The sequence below is a fragment of the Chenopodium album genome, chromosome 25 (assembly GCF_948465745.1).
Source record: "Chenopodium album chromosome 25, dcCheAlbu1.1, whole genome shotgun sequence".
NCBI classification, from domain to species: domain Eukaryota; kingdom Viridiplantae; phylum Streptophyta; class Magnoliopsida; order Caryophyllales; family Amaranthaceae; genus Chenopodium; species Chenopodium album.
In genome coordinates this window covers 14,540,991-14,567,736 of record NC_137858.1, presented here as the reverse complement: position 1 = coordinate 14,567,736, position 26,746 = coordinate 14,540,991, and the positions used below count along the sequence as shown (strand labels likewise).

Genomic DNA, 26,746 nt, shown 5'->3' with positions numbered 1-26,746 from the left:
GCACAGAATAAAGCCACTGCCAAGGAAATCTTACTGCAATCGAAACTTAACCCTATTATGATCGAGTGTTAGTTTCCATAATTGGGCAGCTACGAATTTTATATTTGAGATTTAGAGCTTTTGTATTTAGACCTTATTTTGTTCACCTTAATCTCATGTTCTTCATGAGGAATAGGTTTTTATAAGATTTGATAGGTTATGATAAATTTGAAAATTTTAAATAAAATTCGAGTACTGTAATAAGTTTCAACAAGGATTGATAAAGGCCATATAGCCCATATTATTAAATATAATTTACAACAAGTTTTAATAAATTCATAAGTAGACTCAAGTTATATTAAATTCAAATTGGTAAAAATCAAATGCATATCATCCATGTTTTTGTTATTCATAGTTTTAATAAATTATTAGGCATAAAAATTAATTGAGGATTAAAGTATGGAGGATTGTGGTTAAAATTAAAGTAAAAGTTATAGCATTAGTAAAATTTCTTGTAAGTGGGATGGTAAATCGATAAATTGATACTTGAGTCAAGTGTTCAATAATTTGTTCCTCTTATATTTCTTGTACTCTGCATTATACATAGGGATGGCAGGTGGGTATAAAAAAGCGGGTCCCGCGCCGCACTCGCCCCAGTTGGTGCGGGTATGGGTACAAGCTTGGCGGGTATGTAGGCGGGTATGGGTATAAAAGTCATACCCGCCGTGGATAGTGGGTAGGTGGTGGATTTTGAGTAATACCCGCCCAATACCCACCTGACCCTCCCAATACCCGCCTACCCGCCTAATTACCTGCATACCTGCCCAAATACCCACCAATGTAAGACTATTATTATTTTAGTTTTAGTTTTTATTTTTAGGAAATAAGACTATTATTATTTTAGTTTTAGTTTTAGTATTTGTTATGATGTCGGACTACTTTAATTGTTTGTATTTCAAATTAACTATATATTTGCAACAATTTTTAGAGTATAATGACTATTTATATGAGAAATTTATATAAAAAAAAAACTGATATATATTTCGTTAGCGGGTAAAGGCGGGTAAACGCAGGTGGTGGATATCCACTTGGGTGGTGGAGCGGGTGTGGGTTTAGGTTTCTACCCGCTTAGGCAGGTGTGGGTGTTGAAAAATTACCCGCCGTCGGTGGCGGGTAGGTGGTGGGTATAAAATATTTTGGCGGGTGTGGGTATGGGGGAGGGGGTATCCGCACCCGCACCGCCCAATTGCCATCCCTAATTATACATATGTTTACAAGTAAGTACTTGAAACGAATTGATGATGACAAGTTGACAACTCACAATTTAGTTATTGTTAAATATACCCAGCCATCGCAGGATAAATTCCTCTTAAACATGAGGTATGAATGAAATTTAAACCAATGTCACGTTGCTCTTATACTACGTTAAAAAACCATCTCGACCAAAAATTTAAATTGATGGTTTGATCAAGACTCAAGATTCGGTTATGTACAGAATCACAAATTACTAAGAATCAAACTAGAATCATAAAACATACTCTAAAACAAAATGTCAATATCATTAAGAATGCATAACCATATCAAGTATATTTAAAATCCAATTGAAAGCAATATTCCAAATGATACCTCATCAAGTGCAACTAATCCATCATATCATTTTTTTTCTCTTACAAAAAATTGACAACACCAAACATAGGACCTATTGTCTTAAATTCTTAAAGAGCAAGTATACATTTTGAAATACAAGTGCAATTTTAAGTCGACTTTTAAATGTTTGAGAATCCAAAGACAAATTTAAAAGAAGTAAAGAAGGGAACATCGAAATCAATTAGATTACTACGTGGCATGATGAGCAATACTTTGGTGCGACCTTGATGGTCGAGCCCAACTCCTTTTAATTAATTTGGTTCTTTCCCGATTTTCCCATTTTCATTTCTCAATCCAAGCTACTTTCCTTTTACTGTGCTGCTAACCTGCAACTTCTGTATGAAATTGACTAATTGGTTATTATTCCATTAGTTTTATAAATACTTCTCAATTGACATTAAGCAATAAGCATAATCCTTAACCTTCATGAAGAAAGATACACAAATTCTTATATATGGCTGGCCACACCGTGTGGCAGGGGTTACTTCATTAGTTTAATAGGGGTTACTTGGTCAATGTTAAAGGGGCTATTTTGTCAGTGTTATAGGGTTACTCGATTAGTGTTATAGGGGTTACTCGGTCAGTGTTACAGGGGTTATTTGGTCAGTGTTATATGTGTTACTTTGTTCTTTTATAAGTGGTCACACGGTGTGGCTAGCCACACACAAGACGGGCTGAAGAAAGGAAGTGCTAAACAAACATCAACAAAGGGAATCGGGCCAGCTAATTCCCATTCCCTTTCCTACTACCCCCAACCAAACGGTCCCTTGATGTAAATGTGTAATCATAATTTTTTTTTCTTGAAAGAAGTATTTTATTTAGTCTTGAAATTTAGGAGGAATAAAACTATAATGATATCAACAATAGTTTAGGCGAAATAATATTTTTTAAAAGCAATTGACATGCATGTGTCTATTAATGATGTCAGCATGATCTATTTTAGTAATAGTTACTCCATAATATAGATTATTCTTTAGGATGATTTAAGATAATATAGGAAAGGTAACCCTTAGGTTGATTACATATTATTTTCAAAATATAAACCTAAAAATACATTGAAAATAGACTTTCTTTCATTCCCTTTACCCTCCCCATTTTCCCAAATCCTTCCAACTTCATTCCCCACCCCCCTAGGTATTTCCATTCCCATTCCCTATCCACCTTCACACCACCACATCACCACCGGAAATCAGCCACTGCACCGCTGCTTTACCTCCAAAGGTTCACCGCTGCCGACCGATCGCCGCACCTCTTTCGGCCCCTTTGCTGCACCTCCATCTACCGCCTTCCCTCCCCTCGTAATACTTCACATAGCCCCCCCCCCCCCCCCCGGAAACCCCTAAAAACTCCCCTCCCTACCCGTAAAACCACCAGACAAGCCTCCCACCACCCTCGAAACCCTAGTCACTAGGGTTTCAAGGGTGGACTAGGGTTTCGAGGGTGGTGGGAGGGTAGTCTGGCGGTTTTACGGAGAGGAGGGGAGTTTTTAGGGTTTTTCTTGCCTAAGGGAGGTTTTTCGAGGGAGGATGTGCCGTGGTGGGGCCAGCGAGGGGTGGGGGAGGGATGGCTAATGGCGGCGGGCGGTTTCTTGGTTGGAAAATGATGGAATTAATGAAATATGTGGTGGTTGTGGTTGTGGTGGTGTGGTGGTGGGATTGATTCTTTTGATTTTAAAACAAACAACAAAACAAAAATGAGGTAATTACATTCCATTCTATTCCATTCCGATTACCCCGTGTGAACCAAACGACCCCTAAAATGCATCAAGATTCTTAATAGGACTGTAGACACCCATTCGTGTCTCCTCAAAACCAAACCCAGTGATGAATGTCTTTCACGTCGAACCATAATCGAATGAGGTGAAAGTGGTTGAAAGTCAAGTGTTGCAGTTTAGTTTTATTAAAATTCTCTTCTCTCTATTTTTGAAAATAACTCTATTTATTTGAAAATAGTCAAACCAGTTTAGTTTTGTCCATAATTAAGGTCCAATAATAGTGTATTTGGATGGGGCTCGAAAAGGCCTTTCCAACGATATATTATAAGCCCAATTCCGATGAATATTGAGGAAGTTATGGCCAAAATACTAAAGTGGGCCCGGTTAATTATTTACATACGGCCTAATGATCTAGAGGAGGGCCCAATATTGATTATTATTCCTAAAATCATTAGGATTAATTATAATTTTCTAGAAGTTTCTAGAAGGTTCTTTTTAATTCTAATATTATTAGATTTAATAATTATTTATTTTTAAAATAGACTTTTATTTGGAGTAAAACATTATTTTATTATTATTATCTTAAAAATACGTATTTTATCTTCTGTACGGATTCCGTAGATCAAGTTGATTAAAGATCGGATTCCGCGTGAAGAAAACACGCTAATATAGGTTGTCGCCAAACGACAAGTCTGTCGCCACGCGACAGACCCTGTCGCCTCGCGACAGACATTGTCGCGTCGCGATAGAGTCGATTCCTGGCGACAGCGTGTAGTTTTATTCCTTATCAAATTCTGTATTTTTCCGGACTATTTTCTTTATAAATAGGGTCCGAACCTCTGTTTTCAGATCATCAACTTTCATCAATTCTAGCTATCAACTCTCATCCTTAATTCTCTCTATTCTCTCTCTAAGCAATATAGCTTAATTCTTTCTCTCTCTCTCTTTCTAAACTAACCTCCTAAATACAATATTCCGCATTCACAAAATCTTGAAACACCTAGCCAAGTTCGAAGTTGCCTTCGCCCTAGACGTGTAAGGTTTGATATTTTCTGAGGGTTTGGTCCAAAACTAGTCAAAACTTTATTTAATTTGATTTCAATTTAATTCTTTAATTATTCTTTATTATTTTCATTGAAGTTTACTAACTTGTGTATTTTGTTATTAGAAAGAGGTACGAGACTTCAAAGTATGTAATCTTATTACTCTCTTTCAATGTAGAAAGCATGTTTATTGATGTTTAATTCCTAGTATCATGTTAGGATGCTTTTAATGCTTTCTAGTATCATGTTAGGATGTTATTTAATGCTTTCTAGTATCATGTTTAGGGTGCCTTTACTCTTTCTAATATCATGTTAGTACCATGTTAGGTTTAAAGCTTTGATCTTTATCGTTTAGTGACATGCTAGGATTTGTTATTAATCTTGTTAGTATCATGCATAGGATCTTGCTATTCTATTAAGCTTTATTATGCCTTATCATGCTATTATCATCATTATTGTTATTATTTATTTATTATGTTGCTTGATTATTTTTATTGTTATTGCTTGATCACACCTTTTATGATTGTTAAAGGGAATTTGTACTTGAAATCACGCTTAATAAGATAATTAATAATTTGGTTTAGGCTAATGTGATTTTAACTCAAGTGATCGCCAATAATAGATTTGTTTGTGCATTAATTTCAACCAACATAGATAAACAAGGTAGGTTTAATATAATGTTTGTATGTTATTCGAAAAGTGCGCATGAATACGAGCAGAACAAAGTAGAGGCCTATTTTATAGGGCGGGTCCTTTCTTTTGTAGATTGGATTCATACCCTCATCCCCGGACTCTGTTTGGTTCAAGACCTTATGGAGTTGATGGTCCTTTTGGATTGTCTTTTGGGTTTACAAGTTCCTAAAACTTGTTGGCGACTCTTTTGCTCTCTTTTCTTTCCCTTTGGAACGCCACCATACTTTAGTGTATGATCACAGTGGGGTTCAAGTTTGGGGTCATAATGCTTGAAATATTCCCTACAAAGACAAACAAGAGAAAATAGATGAAGTAACATTATTGATCACAATATGTCATAAGGGAGTTTATGAATTGTGCTAAAAGTTTAAAACCCTCGTGTTGCAACTACATCAGAGCAAGAGGAAGCATACGACATTCTTTTTCCTATTTTTTTAAACTTATTTTTCATTTTATAGTGTCGTAGAAAGTAAATTTCTCTCATTATTCTAAACTTTGCCTCGTTCGCCCAAATTAATCCCTACTTTGGATTATTCCTCATCACTCCCAATTTTTGGGGGTTTTAATTTCTATTGCACCCAACCGGTAATCTAACCTGATATTGCAAGTAACCAGACACATGTGACAGGGGGTTAGGAATTATCCGAGTTACTCGGTCCGGGATTACTTAAGAGGTTACTCGGTTAGGGGCTACTTATCTCGATTAACCCTGACCACACAAAAAAACATACACCCCATGCATAAAAATGGTCTGTAAAAGACTAAAAGTTCGAAGAAATTAGAAAAGCGAGTGTGAATATATATATGAGCACCGTCTTGTTAGTCCACCGATCAGTCTCTTCAAACAAACAAACACCCTCTTCTTTCTTTCTTTCCTTCCTTCCCCATCCAACTACCAATTTTATTCTTCCCAAGTCAAACTCATAATACTAACACGCTTAATAGGAAATTTCATTCCTATATTTAACCAAAACTCTGTTTTTCTTACTAATTAAACCCCAACTAATATTAATCTCAGCCGTCTTTTTAACTTTCACTATATTCTTTTCCTTTCCTCTTTTAGGTATCTTCTTCTACATTTTTTGCACCCAACATTAAATTATTCAAAAAAAAAATACAATTTATACATTTTTGATGATATTCCTAATTTTGAAATGTTTGCGCAGAATTTGAAGACAAATTTGATTGATCTGATCAAGCAAAGCTAGAGCAAATCAGGTGTGAATTTCTCTCTTACTCCATTAACTGTGAATCAGCATAATTTTATTTGATTTTTTATTCATTTATTTATTTGTTAAATTAGATTATTTATGTATTGTTAATAGATCTTATCCTGAATAATTCCTCTCTTTTTCACCCCTTTTTTATGAAGGAATCATTCAGTCTCACCTTTTCTGCATAAATTAATAACTATATTATTCCACTTTTATTTTTAGTTTTTTTATAGTATAAAATCCTAAAATCGGATAAAGTTTTGTTAGAATTTTTTCAATCTAAGGACAGAGGAAGAAGGGATTGTACGTAAATGTGAAACCAAAAAGGGTGTTTTCCGGGTTTTGCTGTCAGCAAAATAGACAATGATACCAAACGAATCCTATATTTTTCTTTTTTGTTTTTGAGATATAATCATTTTTAATCATTTGAATACGAGTGAATAATCGTTTTTCAAAGCAAATATGTGTTAATTAAAAGTATAATCAACGCATTCACATAAACAACGAACAGGGCATAGTATTAGTACACGTTTACTTGGATTGACCACTTATTTTCATGATGGAAAACGATTTTTAATCATTGAAATCAATTTTTAAAGATTGAAATTGATTAAAACATCTTAGTAATGATATAAGGGGAGTACTAAATGCAGGACAATTTTATCTAAATGCAGGATAAGTTATATTTTAAAAAAAAATTATATTCCAATTTTGTCCTTGTTTTTACTTAATCCTTTACACTTTTTTAAATGATTAAAATTAAATCAATCATTCCAACTGTTTAATTTACAATCATATTCTAACGTATTCAATCTTGTATCCTATTTAGTACGGAGTATTCAATACTAAACAAATTCCTAGACAATAATGAAATGCACTACGACATTTTTTTGAGGTATGAAAATTATGTGTTGTAATAGATGAACAATCAAACAACATAAAATTTCCATATTATACGGCTAATATTTTTGAAGGTCTCTAGCACCCCCTCATACAATTTCCGGGGGTCTCAAGTACCCCCGGCTAGGATTTCCGGGGGTCTCCAATACCCCCCGGCTAGGATTTCCGGGGGTCTCAAGTACCCCCCGGCTAGGATTTCCGGGGGTCTCAAGTACCCCCCGGCTAGGATTTCCGGGGGTCTCAAGTACCCCCCGGCTAGGATTTCCGGGGGTCTTTAGTACCCCCGGCTAAGATTTCCGGGGGTCTCTAGTACCCCCGAAAAACAAAGTCGGGGTACTTATAATGAAAAATTATAACAATTCAACAAAAAAATAAAACGAAAAAAAAACCTAAGACTGGATGGTTTATGAGCGGTGAACGACTTCTTCGTCTCTAGGGCTTATTAGATTGAAGAATTATAAGGGAAATGATGGAATGAAATGAATTGCAAAAAAAATAAAAAAAAAAATTGGTGGCTAAAATTGTGAATGAAATGAAAAAAATAGGCGAGTATAATGAATTGCAAAATAAGAAATGTAAAAACAAAAAGCCTGGTGAAATGGCAAATCAGTTTTTTATTTTGGAAAAGGGTATTTCAGTCATTTTATTATTTTCATATTATTAATTAATTTCTGCATTTAGGTTATTTTGTACTGCATTTAGTACTTGCGTTAATTAAAATTGAATTTTACGAAATTTTAGACATAAGTATGTCTCTAATAGAGTAGCAATGACTCCAAACGACAAAAAATATACGAGTAGATTATCCATTTGACGTGACAAATAATTACTGTGCACAATTACTCGAATAGACTATGCTTTATACTAGTATCAAATATCAATAGTATGTTATACGGAGTACAAGTATTAGTAATGAGTCATTAGTCAATGACAAATAATTATAGACGATGCTTTTATTAAAACTGGCAAACAATTAATGTGCAATGCTTTGTTGTTAGATTTCGTGTGATATAATGATTTTAAAAATGAAATGAACCGCAAAAAAACAAAAGAAATTAAAACAAAAAAAGAAGAAAAAAAGGAGGATGTATTTATTCTCCGAGGTAGCAATGATCAAAGGCGTATGAATGTGACTACACGTTTGAATTATGTGATTTATGCTGTACTGCATAGTCTTCTGAATTGATATGACTTTTAACACAATAACTTTTACCACATGCCTTTTTTTTTTTTTTTTTTTTTTTCTTTTACTCCATATTTAGTTATTTACCAATGTTACATTTTTTTTAATGGTAGCAACGATCAAAATCGAGCCACACCTCTTACGTTTTTTTTTTATTTTTATTTAGTAGAGGATAAGAAAATCTCTACACCTAAATACTATAATTTGACAGGATTCGAAACCCAAGCCTCTAGAATTTGAGGTAAAAAACTTATCAAATGAGCTAATATTTTATTGATAATGCTACTCCGTATTATGTTACATTTAATTGTGCCAAGGAAATTTATCACACAGAACTTGTACGAAATACTCCGTAGTTTAGTACTGTAAATAAATACGTCGGCCGACTTATTAATTGTAGTACGGAGTACTACGTGTATTTAGTTATATATTGACCTTTTGGAGGAGGTACTATATAGGAATATTGACCTTTTGAACTTCAAATACCCATCTTTGTCCTTATTTGAATACTAGTTTAAGGTCCCGTGCAATGCACGGTTTTACTTAATCAAATTATGAATTACAATGTTAATATAACATAAATATATTTATATATAAAAAAAAATTAAAACAAATACTTGAATTTCTTTTCAAAAAAAAAAAAATAACTTGAATTAATATTATATTGTTATCAAAAGTTATTGATTAATAAACATTAAAAAAAAACACTCAAATTTAATGGTTATACTGTTTATATGAGAATAAAATTTATGTTAATTATAACCCGTGCAATGTAATTATATACCCCGTATTTTCCTATTTTGCTGGCATGTTTTGACCGGCACAATATTTTATAGCATACTATAACCGGAAAAATGTTTTATACAAATTTAATTGACTTAACTTTTACGAAAATTAATAATCAAGGTTTTTTAATTTTTGTTTTATATTTATGTTTATAGTTATTGAATTGTAGTGTTATAACTATAAATAAATCAAAAAATTTATTGTAAAAGCTAAAGTGTCTAATCCTGGTTGGAGCAAAAAAAACTTTCAAGGAAAAAAATACATTGTAGAATGATACGAAGTACGGGATTAGTACATTATTCTAATTTAATATATTACCTTATATGTTTGTTTATTATAGAAAAATACCTATTATAAAAGTTATAAAAAATATGCATATAGAATACATTTCGAATATAATTGCCAAATTGAAGGTTAAATATTATAGGTTATATAAATTGATATTAATGAAGATTTTGTACAAAAAGAAAAAATAAAAAGGGAAAGAAAAAAGTGGCGGGAAATTTTTTAATCAGAACATGACAAGTGTCATGTCAGATTCGCCTTTAGTATTATGTAATTGATAATTGATTTATACTTCAAGAAATTTTGTGTTTGATTTTGTAGGTGTTAATGTAGTCATTTATATATTTCAATAACATAATATTAAAACAGACACAAGTGTCACTCCTTGGTGCTGTTTTTTCCCTCCAAATCTTTTTTTTTTTTTATTTATTTAAAAAAAAATTCACTTTTTATATAATTGTGATTCACTTACTTAAAAAAAATATTCACCAAATCATATAATTGTATATATATTCACTTCCTAAAAAAAAATATTTACATATTTTCTATATTTTTTATATTATAAATATTATTTTACTTTTATTTTTGAAACTCAATTCTGGATATAAATTAAGATTCAGGCTTTTTCAATTTCATTTAAAATCATGAGGATTTTATTTTGGTAGATTTTGAATAAACATTATAATTTGTTATAAAATTTTGTATTCGTTAAAACTAAGGGCCTGTTCATATTTACTAAACTGAGCTGAACTGAACTGATTGGAGCGGAACTGAACTGATTAGAACTGAACTGAACTGAATTGAGCTGAAATGAATATTTTATGTGAGAGGGAAATTAAGAGCTAAACTGAACTGAACTGATTGGAACTGAACTGAACTGATTGAAGCTGAACTAAATTGAAATTAAGTAAATATGAACAGGCCCTAAGCGTGGCACGGAACTTAATCTAGTTATAAATAAAATTAAACATCATTTTTATATAATATAAAAAAAATACTTCCCATAATTAATTGAAATGCGGCACATAGACTAATATGTTAAGTCAATATGCCCAGACCCATATTCAACGGCATCACTTTCACAGTCATGTATTTGGGTGAAGGATTGGAATCACACAATATAATGCAAGTTTTTGCTTAATATGGGAGGTATATTGTTATTCAATAAGAACACAATGCAAGTATGCAACTATATCCTTGTGTCTTATTAGTAATCTAGAAAATGACTTAAAATAAAGAATAATTGTAATTATAAAAAAGAATGTTACATGTCTCATAATCAATTTAACAATACATACAATGATACAAGTAATTAAATAAGAGAATATGAAATCATAGTTAGCAACCTCCAAAATCTCGATAGGAGCTTAATGAAGGTTTTTAAAGCCATTATTTTAATAAAATTCAGTGTTATAAGTATTTAGGAACATAGGGAATATTAATTAGAGTACACTCTAGTTTTTTCATTTGAGCTCATTTTTCATAACATAACAAAACGAGAAAGACAAACCCCTAATTTTCTTAATAAAGACGGTACGGCACGATCCACTTGAGATCGTATTAAAGCACCATCGGAAAAAAAAAAAAAAAAAAAAAAAAAGCTTACTATTTGTGGAAATGTTCTTTTTTTCATAAAATTTTGGTCCGACAATAGAATTTCCCAATTGATCAAATCTTATCTTTAGCTCTCTATCTTATGTCTACATATTATATTGTATTTATTTCTCACTTGCACGTTATAGGCAGATCAACAACTCTTGTGCTTAAAACCCCACCATTTTTTAACTTAATTGAGGATATTTTTACATGAATTTTGTTTTTTTAGAAATGGATTATATACTCTATAGAATATTGAAGGAGGGTCATGGAATAAGAAATAATTCATTATGTAGTGCTACTCATCTAGGAGGCAGTTTTGACCCGCGCACTTAAAATTATTTCTTTCGTTTTCTCTTATTTATTGTCTTTTATTTATATAGAACAAATTAATTATTTACATGAATATGTATATAGAAGTATACATAAGTATTTTCATGGAACATAATTTTACGCATGATTAATTTGTTATAATGCAAGATAAATTAGATAATAGAGAGACAAAGAAACGATCGAGCTTTAAGTCCTAAAAGCTAATGTAGAGCTATTTTGTAAATGAATTATCACATGACAATCAATTAGTTAATGTTACTTAAATTTTAAAAGAATACCGTCAACAATCATTAATCCAAAATCAACTCATACAATCTCATTTTTGGGAGGAGGTGGAGTAGTAATCTCACAATTAATGAAGTCATGAAATAAAAAACCTATGTAACGTTGAAATTGTTGATTCCGCAACAAATTGAACATTCATCAACCTCATTGTAAGGCCCTGTTTGATTCACCTTAATTTTGCTGAACTGAAATTATTTTTACTGAATTGAACTTAATTTTACTGAACTGAACTTAATTTTACTGAACTGAAATTATTTTTACTGATTTTCTATTATAATTCTTCTTTAAGAAAACTGAATTTTACTGAACTGAACTTATTTTTATTGAACTGAAATTATTTTTACTGAACTGAACTTATTTTTACTGAACTGAAATTATTTTTACTTAATACTATTTTTTTAAGGTGAAGAGAACAGGGCCTAAATCTCCTTCCATTTGATAATTTACGATTGTCTTTAAATATAAATCAATCTCCACAATTGTACTTAGACATGAGTGTTTTACGGTCACGGAGGGCATGTGGATGTTTAGATAGGTGATGGCCGGATGGGTAATGGATATCCAATTTGCCGATGTGTGGCAGACTAGTTGGTTAGGGCATCTATGGTTTCTCTATTGCACCCGCCTCCACCGCTATAGATCAATTTGGAATTTGAGAATTTATCTTTCCATAGATGTTAGGTGGATGTGGCTAGTCTCTCATCACCTCTAAAATTCTACCAACTAGCTAATTACGTGCACAAAAAATACATGAGTTTTACTCAAAAAAAGGGAGAAATTTAGTTATTGCTTTAGCATTAAGCTGAAATAGTCCCACTTCATTCTTATAGTGCATGTGATCCGTTATTATTGATCTTAACTGTTGCTTGTGGTCATCTCTACATGTTAATTGATGCGTATAGGTTCATTAGGCAAAGTGGAAGGATAAAGAAATTAGTAGGGTCATTGAGTATAATTTGTCGACTTTTTTGGGCAATGGTTAAATTTAAATTTCCCTACCATTTTATCATATTAGCTTGAGAATATACACTAATATTCTACTTTTTTTTTCCTTTTCTCAAGTATTCCTTTTGTTTTCATTTATTTGTCTCATTTGTTTTTTTTTTTTTTTTTTTTTTTTGGCATTATTTTCCAAGCACACATTTGAGCACACAAAAATCTTCAAATATAAAACATTATATTAATTAGTTTATATTTTGAAACCACCACTTGAGATAAATTAACATTTAACAACATTCTATTATACTCATAATTTCATCTCTCTTCAAATAATAGATTTAAATGAGACAAATTAAAAGGAATAATTTCCTATATTTTACTAAGCTAATCCATTCTTTTAAAGTTGTTTGATGACATCTACACAAGGCCTAAGAAATCAAGAGCTCATCTATGGGAGTTGTTTAGTTTTTCCTTTTTGAAAATATCTATCTATTGGGGTTACTTCATCTCTCATTACTTTAATTAAACCTAATTAAATAATTATTATCAACCACTACTTTTTTTTCTTTCTTTTCTTTGGTTAGACAATAAATGTCCATTATGAAAATTTTGTACTCCTAAGAAATGTGGCCAAAGATTCTCTTTCTAAATGAATGGATCTAAATAGTATGAGCATTAGTAGTTTTTTTTTTTTTTTTTTTTTCGATTGTATGGCTCTAACTGATCAACTACTATAATAAGCAACAATTGATAATTGTATAAACAATAAATTTTGTAGAGTAGAATATAAAGACTATTATTATTGCAAAGTTATTTTTCTAACTTTTAATGACAAACCTCCAAAGCCTTAATATTAAAACTTTTATTTTGTTTTTCAAAAAATGCTATCACTTTTAATATCATCCTCACATTCAAATTTACAAAAATTCTTCTAATCATATTTGAAAATAAAATTAATAACAAAAACCAACGACATGTAGAATTAATATGTATAAAAGGTGTAAGTTGTTAGCGCCTAGTTTTTGTTATTAGCCTAATTTCTATTGGACCAAAATTAAGTTTTAGTGATTATGATAACTTCATCTAGCTAAAGTTTTTGATCTGATATGATATGGTAACATCAAACATTCTTCACATTATATGCTAATTAAATTTAGACATGTTCATTTTTATCCTTCTTAATTTAAAAATAAAACAAAGAAAAATTGCAAGAATAATAGAAAAGATCATTAGTTTAAGATATTTATAAAAAATTGTTATAGAATTAGCTTTTACAAAAAGTTATTTTCAAACATATATTTTATTTTGTTGAAACTTCAAACAATAATAAATAAAATACTACCAAAGGCTAGAGATTCTATGTAGATTCATAAACTAACATTCGAATGGAAAACTTCTAAAAAAATATACAAGAAAAAAAAAATAAAAAAAAACCGAATAAAAAAAAGAGAAAGAATTTAAATGTTCATGAATTTACCAAAAACTCTCATTTGGTTAAAAAAATAATTTAATCTAAAAGCTGGTCTAGGAAAATGAGAGAGAACAAATGACGACTAAAATGGAGAAGAAGATATTTAAGTTCAATTTTAACGTAACCTTGAAATAATTACACTAGGGGGTGGGTGGGTGGGTGATGTATTACCCTTATCTAGGGGGGCAAAAATTTCGAGCCCAAATATATTCTCTCATTTTAGGCATAAGGTTACTAAAACAATAAAACCCCATAATTGTTACCCTATTAATTGTTACGTCCTATTTCACCTAAAGTTGGACAACTAAAATACAAAGTTCATTTTTTGTTGTTGTTTGAAAAGGTAAGAAAATTAAACATTAAAAAGTCTTTCGCCACAAGCGAAAGTCAAGTAGAGTGAAGGTAGTACAATAATTACCGATTATGTGTTTTAGAGGTGATTCCACATCTTTTACTAGTCGTATATAATACAAGTGCATGTGAATTAATAAATTATGGTGGCACCGTCTAATGTTGGTACAAGGCTTTTTTTTATAAAGATGACAGTTGATGAATAAGTAAAAGGCATAGCTAAAATAGGGTTGCCCAACTGCACCCATTTAATTGGAGATTTGTTCTTCAAAAAAAAAAAAATAAATAATAATAATAATAAAGAAAAAGAGGATCAAGCATGCACGTATACAACAAAAGCAAGGTTTAATTTTACTTTTGAGATTCTGCCCCTTAAATAGTTAAAAAGCATTAAATAAATAGGCAAAAATTGAAAAAAAGTAAGCCAATAAAATAAGTTAGCTTTGTTTCTCAATGAAATACAAGCCTCACCTTTGATATACCCTACAAAAATACTCCAATCCTTTTCCACCACAAATTCAACATCTTATACATTAAACTATTTTGGTATTTTATTTGCTTTGTATGTTAAACATCAATTTTTCACGAGAGAGATGTTGATGAAAATCAGAAATTTATGGTGTTAACATCAGTCTTTATGAATACATGGCATTATTATACAAAAAACTAAAATTGGCCGGTCATTCTTATATCATATGGGCTCGTGTTGAAGTTATACGTATAAGAAATCAAAATTGATTATAATTGTCCAACGTTTATATCGAGCCTATATTGTATTGTACATGTGAGAGCGTGATGGACATCATGTTGTCAAAAGATATATGGTTCATAATAAATTATAGTCCAGTAGTTTAAATTAAAAGAATAAAAACTGTAAATAAAAAATAAAATAAATTTCTTCGATCTGTATGCGCTATAATATTTCTAAATACTTGTATATAGAAAATTGTGATTTGAAGTGTATTATCTAATTTACAAACTTATATATATAGTCATGCAAATTGTATTTTATTAATCAAACAAAACTATATATATGTAGAATATTGAATCTTTCTTTTGATTTTCATATTCAATAATTTTCAATTCAAATAGTCTAAAATTGATAAACTGAAAACAAAAAACGATATCGACCACAATCTGGAAGTGGTGAAGCATAGCGTACAAACAATAAACAATAAAGCTTTTGCATAATGCATTAGCAGTCGACAGACGATCGCTAAATTATACCAGCATTGACCTTGTTAGTGGCCAAGTGGGTCGACTATTGTATCCAAATATATTTTCTACTTTATTACAAAGTTTTAATCTTTATTACAAAGTTTTAATTGACATTTGGCATAAGGACATGACTCATTTCCACTTCTACTCAATGGCGCGTGGGCCCACTTCACCACCCCTCCCTCTTGTTTGTGTTCACTATTCAATACTAGTAGTACGACTACTTCGCAAATTTCTATACTGATACTACTACTATACTAGGTACGGCCTACAAAGTAGGTGTATTTGTATTCGTAACGATCAAGTTTTAAGTGAGACCGTCTTATGTTTCAATGTACTACTTTCGTTTTTATATTATTTGCAATGATCAAATATTTTTCACTCATATTTATGTCAATTCGTTGCAACTAATATAAAACAGAGGTAGTATGATTTTTAAATATCAACATATAATAATATTTAATGATAATTATGCGTTAAAATTCTACATTGACAAATTAAACGGTCTAAATACTCGAATGAAATTTGTCGATTCCACTTTGGTAATACTTTGTGGTTGAATGATAGATACGAGTAGGAGGATTGGAATAACAATACTCCTTCTGTTCCATTAAAATTTACCCATTTAGTCACCTATTATTCTCGTATAAATGGGGCAATTTTAGTGGGACGGATGGAGTAGTTGATTTCAATATCTTTGACTCCTCGAGGGTATTTTTTTTTTCTTAAATGCATAGACAAATGGACAAAAGAAGAATAAGAAGGTATTTTTATTTTCCTAAATGCACAAACAAATAGACAAAAATAGAATCATAAATGATTGATTAAAAAACAAGTATCTCAAGATTTCTTATCTCATTCATTCAGTGCCAAACTAGAAGCACTTATTAGTCTAGCATTCTAGCCTAGTTTCATAGTTTGTGTTTGATTTTGACCAAATCTAGCTCACAAGTCATTCAGTTCGAATCAGGTCGGGTTAATATTAAGAATTTAAAATTAATTACACCCCACCCGATGACCCGAATGACTTGTGAATTAGTTGATCATACAAAATTAAACTAATTAAACACATAAAAAAATACCGTTAATTACTAATGAAAGTGGTGGTTATCTCAACTCCATCCACCAATCATATACAGCTTTGCACCCTCTCTCTTCTAAACTCTAACATATTAAGCTTCTAGATTTCACAGGATGCAGCCACGTCATACTCGCCGCCGATCATTAGAGGTAATTATGTCTTAATATCATCATTATTAATAACCTCAATTTCAAATTATTGGAGGGTAAACTGTCTTTCTTCATTTTGTTTTTAAAAAAAAATTTGAGAGCAGAAAAAATTTCCCAGAAATTTTTTTGATCAAATTTTACAATTGAAAGTAAATAAAATTGTAGAGAAATGGAGAAAGAAGTACTAGTTCAAGTACTAGTAATGGTAAGATGAGTTGGGCTGAGTTGTGTTGTTTGGGTTGCACCTGCCTGCAGCTGTTGTGGCCTAGAGTTGTTCTGCGCAAATGGCTTAACATCTCTTCCAAGGATTCCGATTACAGCGCCGATACCGATATAGAAGATATCGATGATGATGACGACTACGACAACGATGATTTGTTAGGTTCTCTTGCTTCTGTTGATGAAGAAGGTATATATTTGTTTTATGTCAAGTTATATATATAGGGTCATGGAATTGGAACATTTTATTGAATGGTTTGTTATTTTTACTGTATAAATAGTACTTCATTAATTAATTGCTGTTGTTTGAATTGGTTAAGTTTGATTTTTGATGGTGACAGTTACTTTGGCATCAGGGTGTTAATTCTTGTTTAGAATTTGATTTTCTATTTTGGGATTTGTATAATTTTGGTGATTTTTCTTAAGTAAGTTTGCAAATTTTTGATTATGGAAATTATTAAAAAAAAAAAAAAAAAAGATTATGGAAGAAGTGAGAAGGATTCAAGTTGACTAGGTAATTAGAGTGCTAAATTTATGCAATTAGTTGAATCAACAACAATGTCGAATTCGATTTTTTTCGATCCATTGAAGCTCGCTAGGAATTATTGGCTCCAAAGACGATGATGTAAATTGGAAGAGACATGGGAGTATTATTTAGAGTGCTAATTTTATGCAATTAGTTGAATCAACAGTGTCAATTCGGTTTTATTCAATGTATAGAAAATATTAAGGTATTATTCTGTCCAATTAGTTGATTGTAATGTTGCCATAGTTAATGGTCTTATGTACAGTGTGTTTGGGAGTTCAGAGTTTTTAATGAGAAAACTCTAAGCAAAATTGTATAAAATTGAGAAATTCTTTGACAATGTTTGGTTGTTAAGAGGAAAAATATATCTGGGAAAGCATGAGTCTCGTATATAGTTACGTATATTTTACCTGATTTGTTACTCCATTGATTATCCTTCAAAGTTGTTGGAAAAACTATGGACAACTATTCAAAATCTAAAGTTTACAGTACCCAAATGTCCACATTTTCCCCTTAACCAAATAGCAATCTGCTAAAAATTAATGATTGTATACACTGTTCCTTTTACCCAAGATTTCATGAACTTGATGCTGCTAATCACTCTATTAATCACTGTATTCTAGATATATGTTACTCCGGCTCTTCCAATTATTACATTTGTTAGACACCCATTATGAATATTCAAGATGGATATGTCCACCTTTTAAGAAACCCTAGTCTTATATGGTTGACTGTGTGTTAAACAGTAGTTATCGAAAGTGAGGTTAAGATAAATAGAACTGTTTTTGATGAGTAACATATCAGGGTGTGCTGCTAATAAACTTTTCATGAGAATTGCCAAAACTATGCAAAAGGTTAAAAGGGTTGGACGAAGCACCTCTGTGTTTTGGCAGAAGTTGCTGTGATGACAGAATATATAGTTGAGCTATTCTATGCAACGTTGTTAATCTACTTAAATACGAGGGTTTTCAGTGAACTATACCTTCCTATGCTTGTCCATGGATAATGTCAATCCATTGCATATTTTTCCTTATATTATATGCCCTCTCATAAATCTGCACATTTAAATGTCAGACAACCTACCACGATTGAGAAGGCGAAACTCTGAAACTTTCAGGGCTCAATATATACATACGAAGGATATCAGGTACTTGTTTCATCTTGGATATTGAAAACTACTGTTGTTTCTTTTTCTGAGATATGTTTATTGAATTCTTTTTCCTGGATTGCAGAGTATGTGTTGGGACATGGAATGTCGGTGGAAAATTTCCGCCTGATGATCTTGATATTGAGGATTGGATAAACATCAACGAACCATCTGATATATACGTGCTAGGGTAAGATCTTTGTTATTAATTCTTAAAGTACCTCCCTATCTATTCCCATTCATATATTTTGAGTTTTTCTAACAGTGTGATCACCTTCATTTATTTCTATGAGGCTGCCTTCAAAGCACTTGCATACTTCAACATATGCGTGCTGTTTTATGCTCTTTTCCTTTGGCTTGCTGTACTATATAATAGCATGATTTTCTACCTCTTTCTCAGTCTTTTTAAAATTAATATTGATTTTGATTTTATTTTTTAATATATAAAATAGTCTCCAGGAAATTGTACCACTGAATGCTGGTAACATTTTTGGGGCTGAAGATAACCGACCAGCCTTGCAATGGGAAAGTATTATTCGAGATACACTTAGTAGAATTACAGCTAAGAAGGGCTTTAAAAGCTACAGTGATCCCCCTTCTCCATCAAAGTTCAAGCCGTCAGATGATATTCCTGATGTAGAGGATGAGATATCACTTGGTTCTGATAGCGAAGGGGAGGAGGAAGTGTATCCTGTGGATGAGGAGCTCAATGGATTTTATGAAGTTAGAGACAAACTGGTCAGTGGTGATGGAATGTATAAAGACCCTGGAGTTTCAAGAGGTGATGAGATTCCTTATTCAGACGTTTGTGTAGAGAAGGATTTGAAAAGGCAAACAGTACCTTCAAAGAGATTTGAGAGATTACAAAGCTTTCAGTCAGGTCCTCTGAACGCAAATGATGTATTTGCCATCAATCCAATGACATCGAAACTAACTAAGACATTAAGTGGAACGGAAAGGATTGGTTTGAGCTGGCCTGAGCCTCCCCTAGATTTGTTAGCTCAACGTGTTTTGGAGAGACCACTTAGTTTTAAGTCAGGAAAATCTTGTAAGATGTCTAAATCATTTAGGGCATACAATTCATTTAAGATAAACGGTGACTGCAAGATATTGTCAGATGCTGCTACGGTTGCAGAACTTGACCTTGAAACACTTATACGAAGGAAAAGAAGACCAGAATATGTGAGGATAGCAAGTAAGCAAATGGTTGGAATTTTCCTCACTATATGGGTTCGTAAAGACTTGCGCAAACATATACAAAACTTAAAGGTGTCTACCGTTGGTGTTGGTGTTATGGGCTATATTGGTAACAAGGTTTGTCTCTTTCCTAATCTTTTCTTATCTTGTCTTATTTCTACATCCTCCTTTCTTTAACCTTCTACTCTATAGTTTTGTATGTAGAAGCTTAGTTCTGATTTTGGAAATGTCTGATAGAGTCACCTCTCTACATACTTATGCTAAACATAAATTTATTTCTTCTTCTAGCCTACTCGATTTGGAGTAATTGCTCAGCTGCGCAGAAATATATTCAAAGAGCTTCTTTATTAGTTTGTTTTTCTTAAATTCTAAGCATGCAGTCCATACTAAAATTTAGATGGTGAGTGGGAATCAAGGTGTTCCATCTTTAGAGGTTGCCTTATGATACCAATGTAACTAGTGAGTAGTTTACAATGAGATGGTTTTGATTCCAAGTCATAATAATTGTATATTGAGCTATATCTTGATACCCTTTCTCCATGTCTCCATCTCAGCCGAAGTCTTTTATGTATTTATGGGTGAATTACATGGGAAGCTGTTTTGAGAGTAAGTGTAAAGTTAGCATATGGATGGAAACACGAATATACAAGTTTTTTTGCTGATAGGTGCCTATTTATGATTTTGATAGAAACTCATTCACATTTCTATGCATTCTTAATCTTTTGGTAACACCATGGTGCTATAAATTCTGAGAATCAACATTGCTCCATGATTTTCCTTTTAACCACTTCTGGTTCTGCTTGTTCCTTGTTAAAATGAATAAACAAGAACTTATTAGTTTGCTTACAGTTTTGACTGGTCCATGAACTATATAAAGAGAATCTTATCAAACTGGATCTCAATTGTTTCTTCCTTAATTTCATGTAACGACGACATATTTTACTATAAAACTTGTCTAGTTTCTCGTTATTTATTTTAATAACAAAAACGCATCTTAATAAAGTTAGTCATGACTTCCAGATGAGCATCTGTATGAGTTTGGACTTTAAACCTGTCCAATCTGCTTTCCCTTTGAGAATCTAGTAACTCATTTTTTCCCTTTTTTTTTACAAGTATAAAAATTAAATCTTGGAGTTCTATATGTCTGTTTTATTTATTTTGTCTACTGATGGAATTCCTGTTCTTGTATATATATATATATATATATATATATATATATATATATATATATATATATATATATATATATATATATATATATAGAAGGAACAAACATCCACTTGCATCTTCTGCCTACTGTACCTTTTATACTCAAGCAATTTTATTTTTAATTTACAGGGAGCAGTTTCTATCAGCATGTCTATATATCAGACTCTTTTCTGCTTCATATGTACTCATCTGACATCTGGGGAAAAGGAAGCTGACCAACTAAAACGGAATGCTGATGTGAATGAAATACACCGAAGAACATATTTTCGCACAGGTTCAGGTCTTGGAGTTCCTAAAAGCATTTATGATCACGAGTAAGCTCAGTTTATTCACACTTCTTGCTCTCAATTTTCTGCAAGTGATTTTTTCTTTATCCTAGTTGTATGTTGTATTGGTGCACAAATTTGGAGATCTGGGGAGTTGGGGTAAAAGTGCTGCTAAAACTATATTGGTTGATCTGATACATGGCATTTGTTATGTATTCATCTTTACAGAAGAATAATTTGGCTTGGTGATTTGAACTATCGCATCAGTATGTCATATGATGATACACGGAAGCTAATATCCGAAAAAGAATGGTCCAAATTGGTTGAATGTGATCAGGTATGAGCCAAGATATATTACTCTCTGAAAAGAATCAAATAAAAATTTCTCTCTCAATCACAAGCAAAGTTAAATTTCTGTAATCTTCCATATTTCTAAAATCACATGGAATTTGAACTTAGCCTTCATCTGGCATGTTTTTACATAGTTGTTTTGAGCTTTTCTAGCTCTAGTTTCTAGTGCTTACATATGCAAGAACATGATTTTATGAGGTCAAGCTATTTAGTTTTTTTTTGTTTTTGTAAGATTTCTTATCCTGACAAGAATGTCCATGCAATGCATTTACTGTGACTTGTGACTTTGTGAGCGTGCCACATGCTGACTTTTTAGATTTATTTTGGGTTGGTAGGGTTCTACTTGTATGTTTAAGCCCACTGTGAAGGTCGGTTGTGGCATCTGATAGTGCCTTAATTGTGAATGGCTTTATGCTGAATGTGCAGTAAGGTTGCATTATTTGCTGACCTGTTGGTAACATTAGTTATGTTAACTAATCAGCTTACAACTGTTGGGATTCAGTTTGTTGAGCATATATAAGAAGTTAAAATGGAAACCCAATTTTCTTCAAATCTCTGAATTGGGGGCATTATCATTTCGTTAATTTTGAATTTGCATTACCATAAGTCTTAGCTTTGGCTCCAGGCAGAGGAGCTTCTCCTGTCACACTGTGTCACATCAGTCAAGAAGATAACCCCTGTAATCAATGATTTTGTTGGTGATGTTTATCATTAAGGATATGTGAGTTTGTGTAAACATCAACGATGAGAGCACATTGGGACTACCTTGAAAAGAGTGAGAGGGAAACACATGGATTAGTAATTAGACATATCTCAAACTACGGAATTATATTTACTGGTGCTGGTTTGAAGAGCTTTTATGTAGTTAATATACTAGTACCCTAGCCCAAAAATAAGTTTTCTTTGTTTTCTACATTTAGCTTTGTAGGCTTATCTTCAGCTTCCTTGGATTGGGAAAGGAATTAGTGACAAAATGAGTCAGGTAAGTGTTACTAAATATCATGATATGGTATAGGCTGTATAGCTCAAAATTCAAATTCTTTTGACTGGCACTATAATAAAAACTACTAGAGCTACTGCTGGTCAATTCTAACAGGTAATTACTTACTTTTGGAAGACATTAATGCTCACTTAATTCCAAACTAAGAAATTAGAAGAAAGGGGCACAAGTAATATATTGACAAATCCAATGAGCCAATCAAGGGAATTTTGCTCAAACCTCTTGTATGAGTTTTGTTAAACAAGAGGATAGACCTAATCCTTGGCGAATTCACACTAAAACTTTGTTGATAATATTTTTATTATTTGGCAAAGAAACATTGAATAAAGATTCAACTCTGATCCTAAAAGAAGCTTTAATTTTGTATGAAGCTCATTGTACGACATTCCTATTCGATGTGTCATTCATACCCCTAGTCTTCTAGTATTTAAGCTCCACCTCTGATCTGGATGAGTGAAGGTTTGGGGCGGATTCATGCACAGATTGCTTCCTGTGACAATGGAGGGGATATTTTCTTGAACCTTAGTTTGACTTTGACATGGAAAGGTTGTCTGCTGCTTTGCAGTGGCTAAATATTAGTTTCCTATTTGTCTGATAATTTTCATGTGAAGTGCATGCTTATTCATGTTTTCCAAACTACAGTATATTGTCATAACATGTCCAAGAGAGAATTAAATTGGGGGGGGGGGGGGGGGGGGTGAGAGGGGGGGGGGGGGTGAGAGGGGTGGGGTTGAAAAACCAATCTAGCAAAATGTTAAGCATTTGAGGTGCTAAAGTATAATATCATCCCAATAATGAGATGTTGATTGTTGATAGTGATTGTAGACGTTAATGTTAATTTCTCATTAATTTTGGCATATGCCATTTCATGAATATGCAACTCCTTCAATGAAATATAATTAGTCATGTATAATTGCCTTTTTGTCAACTTCCACATGTTTACCTGGAATGGGAATCATCAAGATAATGAAAACATATTGAGTGGCAATTTGAAGTACTAAGAACCTGATTGATGTAAATTAGAATTTGTCTCATAGTGTTCAAAAGAAAACAATCATGTAATTCCAAAGACAAAAGTACTACTTAGGATAAAATAACTTTCTTTGAATAACTTATTTTGTTGACAGGTTGCCCATTATGGTGTTATTATTATTAACTTGGTGACGTTTATAACTGCAGCTTGTGAAAGAGTTCAGAAAAGGTCATGTATTTGATGGATGGTCTGAAGGCATATTAAAATTTCCACCGACTTACAAATATGAGATGAATTCTGATAATTATTATGGAGAAGATCTGAAAGTGGGGAGACGTAACCCAGCATGGTAAGTTGATGGCTTATACAATCTTGCTGTTTTTAGCTTTATTCTTTCTAATCCCCTTTACTACTTTTTTTGTGTTTTTCCCCGTATTATGTGGGATGTGGTTTTCTTTTTCTCTCCTCCAAATCATCTCAGGTTCTTCTGTTACCTATCTAACTGTCTTGGATGATCATCTAATATTTTAATAAAGCTCATTCAGTCCCCTCCCCCTCTTTTTTTTTTTCTTCTTCTATATTGCTTTGTTACATAATATTTGTCCGTGTTTGCAAATGTAAGTATTCTACTGATATGTTCAATAAGTTATTCAAGAAATCATGTCTCGACAAAATTTGAAAAGTTAAATTAGTTGAACTAATCTATACAAATTGTAAAATTACTGCTTCGAAAAAGTAAAAGAAGTACAATCTAGTATGGTGCTAGAATTTGTAGTCTGCACTGTGCACTCTGCAGGATGTATCTCAAGCAGACATATGTCAGTGTTTCTACTGTGATGTTTTAGGTCGTGGTAAAAATAAAGGGTGTTTCAATTCAGACAAGAGTGCTATAAAAAAAACCTTACAGATTTTATTTTATAAAGAGAAGATTGTAGTGAAGAGATGTAGGGTAAAAAAAAAAAACAGTGAATAATTCACACAATGAATGTGTACCCGAATGCCTAGGCTAATTTAATATAAGTTCCTAATTTGTTACCTCGTATTTTGTAGTATTTCATGATTTTTTTAAAAAAAGGGTTGGGGTAACCCTTTCTCTCAATGAGTAATCATTCTAGGAAATGAGGAAGTAAGTTTTTTCTGTTCACTTTTCACATAAAATCAAGTACCCCTCTTCCTTCAGAGTAGTTTTGAGGAGGAACTTTTCATGCAATTGTGCGAGATTTGTTCTTCAGAAGATCAACGAAAAATATTTTCCATCAATCATAACAGAGCCTAAATTTATCATTTTTCTTAATGAAGTCATCAGTAGCATGTAGATTGTGCTACATTTTGATTCTATGAATGTGTTACTATTTTCTGCACCTTTATTGTTAAACATGCCTCTTTAGGCAGGCTCTTAGCGGTAAGTTCGAAATGCCAACAGATCCTATATTGCCTTGCAACCTCACTAGTATTGTCCATGAAAGATATCTTAGCTTGGAAGTACTGTATTGACTTGTATGCTTTTCAGGTGTGATCGTGTCCTCTCATTCGGAAAAGGAATAAAGCAGCTCGATTATAGAAGATGTGAACTTATTTTTTCTGATCATCGACCTGTCACTGCAATATATGATATTGAGGTGGAGGTGTTCTCTCCTAGAAAGTTACAGCGGGCCCTTACATTTACTAATGCAGAAGTGGAAAATGAAGATATTGTGTTTGACCACAGAATGAATGCGGCGTTGAGCCACTTGAGACCGAAAGAGGCAAGTAACAAAACTTTGTTTCTGATGTAGTGATCTTCCCTGGATAAATAATTACATAGTGGTAGGTTGTCAATTTGATTATCAGCTCTTCGTTTTTATTGTGTGTTTCAAGTAGAGACATTGTCACAGCCTAGAGTATATTATGTTAGCTGATGTTAAGCATTAGTGCTTATCACTACAACATTCATTAACTACCTATTTACAAAATTTTAGGTCTGTTGTGGCAGCTGTTAGTCTTGATATCAGGACAAAGAATAGTTTGTTTAAGGAAATTGAAGTAATGCTCGATCCACCTTTAGGAGATTAAGACAGTGCAGTAATGAAGTAATTTGGATAGGTTCCTAATTTCTGCAATTGTCCATTTATGTGGATGTCTCTTTTATGCTTCCTTGCAGCATATAAACTATATTCCATGAGTCCATGGAAGTAGGATGTGATGTCATGAGTAGCATAACACGCAAATCTGAGCCCTTAATTTACATATACAGTATAATCCAATATAATAATGTTTCAGTTTATTAATGGTTATATTGTTTCTATTGCAGCAAGACATACCTGGCTTGGTCCGCTAACTTGGTGGGCCGCTTTTGAACTGGATCCAGTGACTCGGTCTGTCTCGTGTGTAGCATTCGAGTGCTCAGCATTCCTCAATGGTATAGTACATTGCAGATCGTTTCCTCCATTGATCTGTGATACTTGTACAGGTTTTGACAAATAGGCAAAAGCATGAATTTGTGAGCATCATCATTCATTTAGACATTGATATAATTGTACATTTGATGAAACAACCATATTATGTATAAATTTTGTCTAATTCTAGCACTCCATGTATTGTAATCATAGTTCACACTGTCACTATGCGGCACTAGTTTTGTATGTTCCTTGACAGCTCAGAGTTCAGATGACATTTTGCTCTTGCAGTTGGATAAATCATGTAACTTGTATGCCTATGATGTTCTATGAATAAGCAGTAAATACTATCTTCAACTCTTCGTTGCCCCAAAGGTGGATTATATATCACTTTTGTTGTCAAACTGTATTAACTCGAATTACCGGCTTTTCATTAATAATCAGGGCAATGATATGTGCATCTCTTTGCCTCAAATAGGCATTTATTCCCTCTGTTCCTTGTTGTGTATACTGTTTTGGGTGTTTCCTTTCACTATACAAGGAATTTGTTCTATTCATATTATAAATTTTGGACAGACATCTTCAACAAAAGTTATTAAGCCAACAATGTTCCAAT

At 32.3% G+C, this 26,746-nt stretch overlaps 1 protein-coding gene across 3 annotated transcripts; it reads left to right on the top strand.

The window, feature by feature from the left end:
* Positions 1 to 5,906: 5,906 nt before the first annotated feature.
* On the top strand, positions 5,907 to 26,492 carry LOC145613396 (type IV inositol polyphosphate 5-phosphatase 3-like). 3 transcript variants are annotated; one of them, XM_081668496.1, is made up of 12 exons: positions 5,907 to 6,139; positions 6,243 to 6,294; positions 16,822 to 16,867; positions 17,123 to 17,276; positions 18,687 to 18,759; positions 18,845 to 18,949; positions 19,212 to 20,073; positions 21,295 to 21,479; positions 21,660 to 21,768; positions 23,962 to 24,104; positions 25,266 to 25,500; positions 26,046 to 26,492. In XM_081668496.1, exons 3-12 carry the CDS (start codon positions 16,832 to 16,834, stop codon positions 26,070 to 26,072), a joined length of 1,929 nt encoding a protein of 642 aa, XP_081524622.1. In that variant the 5' UTR covers positions 5,907 to 6,139; positions 6,243 to 6,294; positions 16,822 to 16,831; the 3' UTR covers positions 26,073 to 26,492. The 3 variants fall into 3 exon arrangements, with proteins under 3 accessions (XP_081524622.1, XP_081524620.1, XP_081524621.1); XM_081668494.1 differs by having other exon boundaries at positions 17,033 to 17,276; XM_081668495.1 differs by lacking the exons at positions 5,907 to 6,139; positions 6,243 to 6,294 and having other exon boundaries at positions 16,489 to 16,867.
* The last annotated feature ends 254 nt before the right edge of the window (positions 26,493 to 26,746 follow it).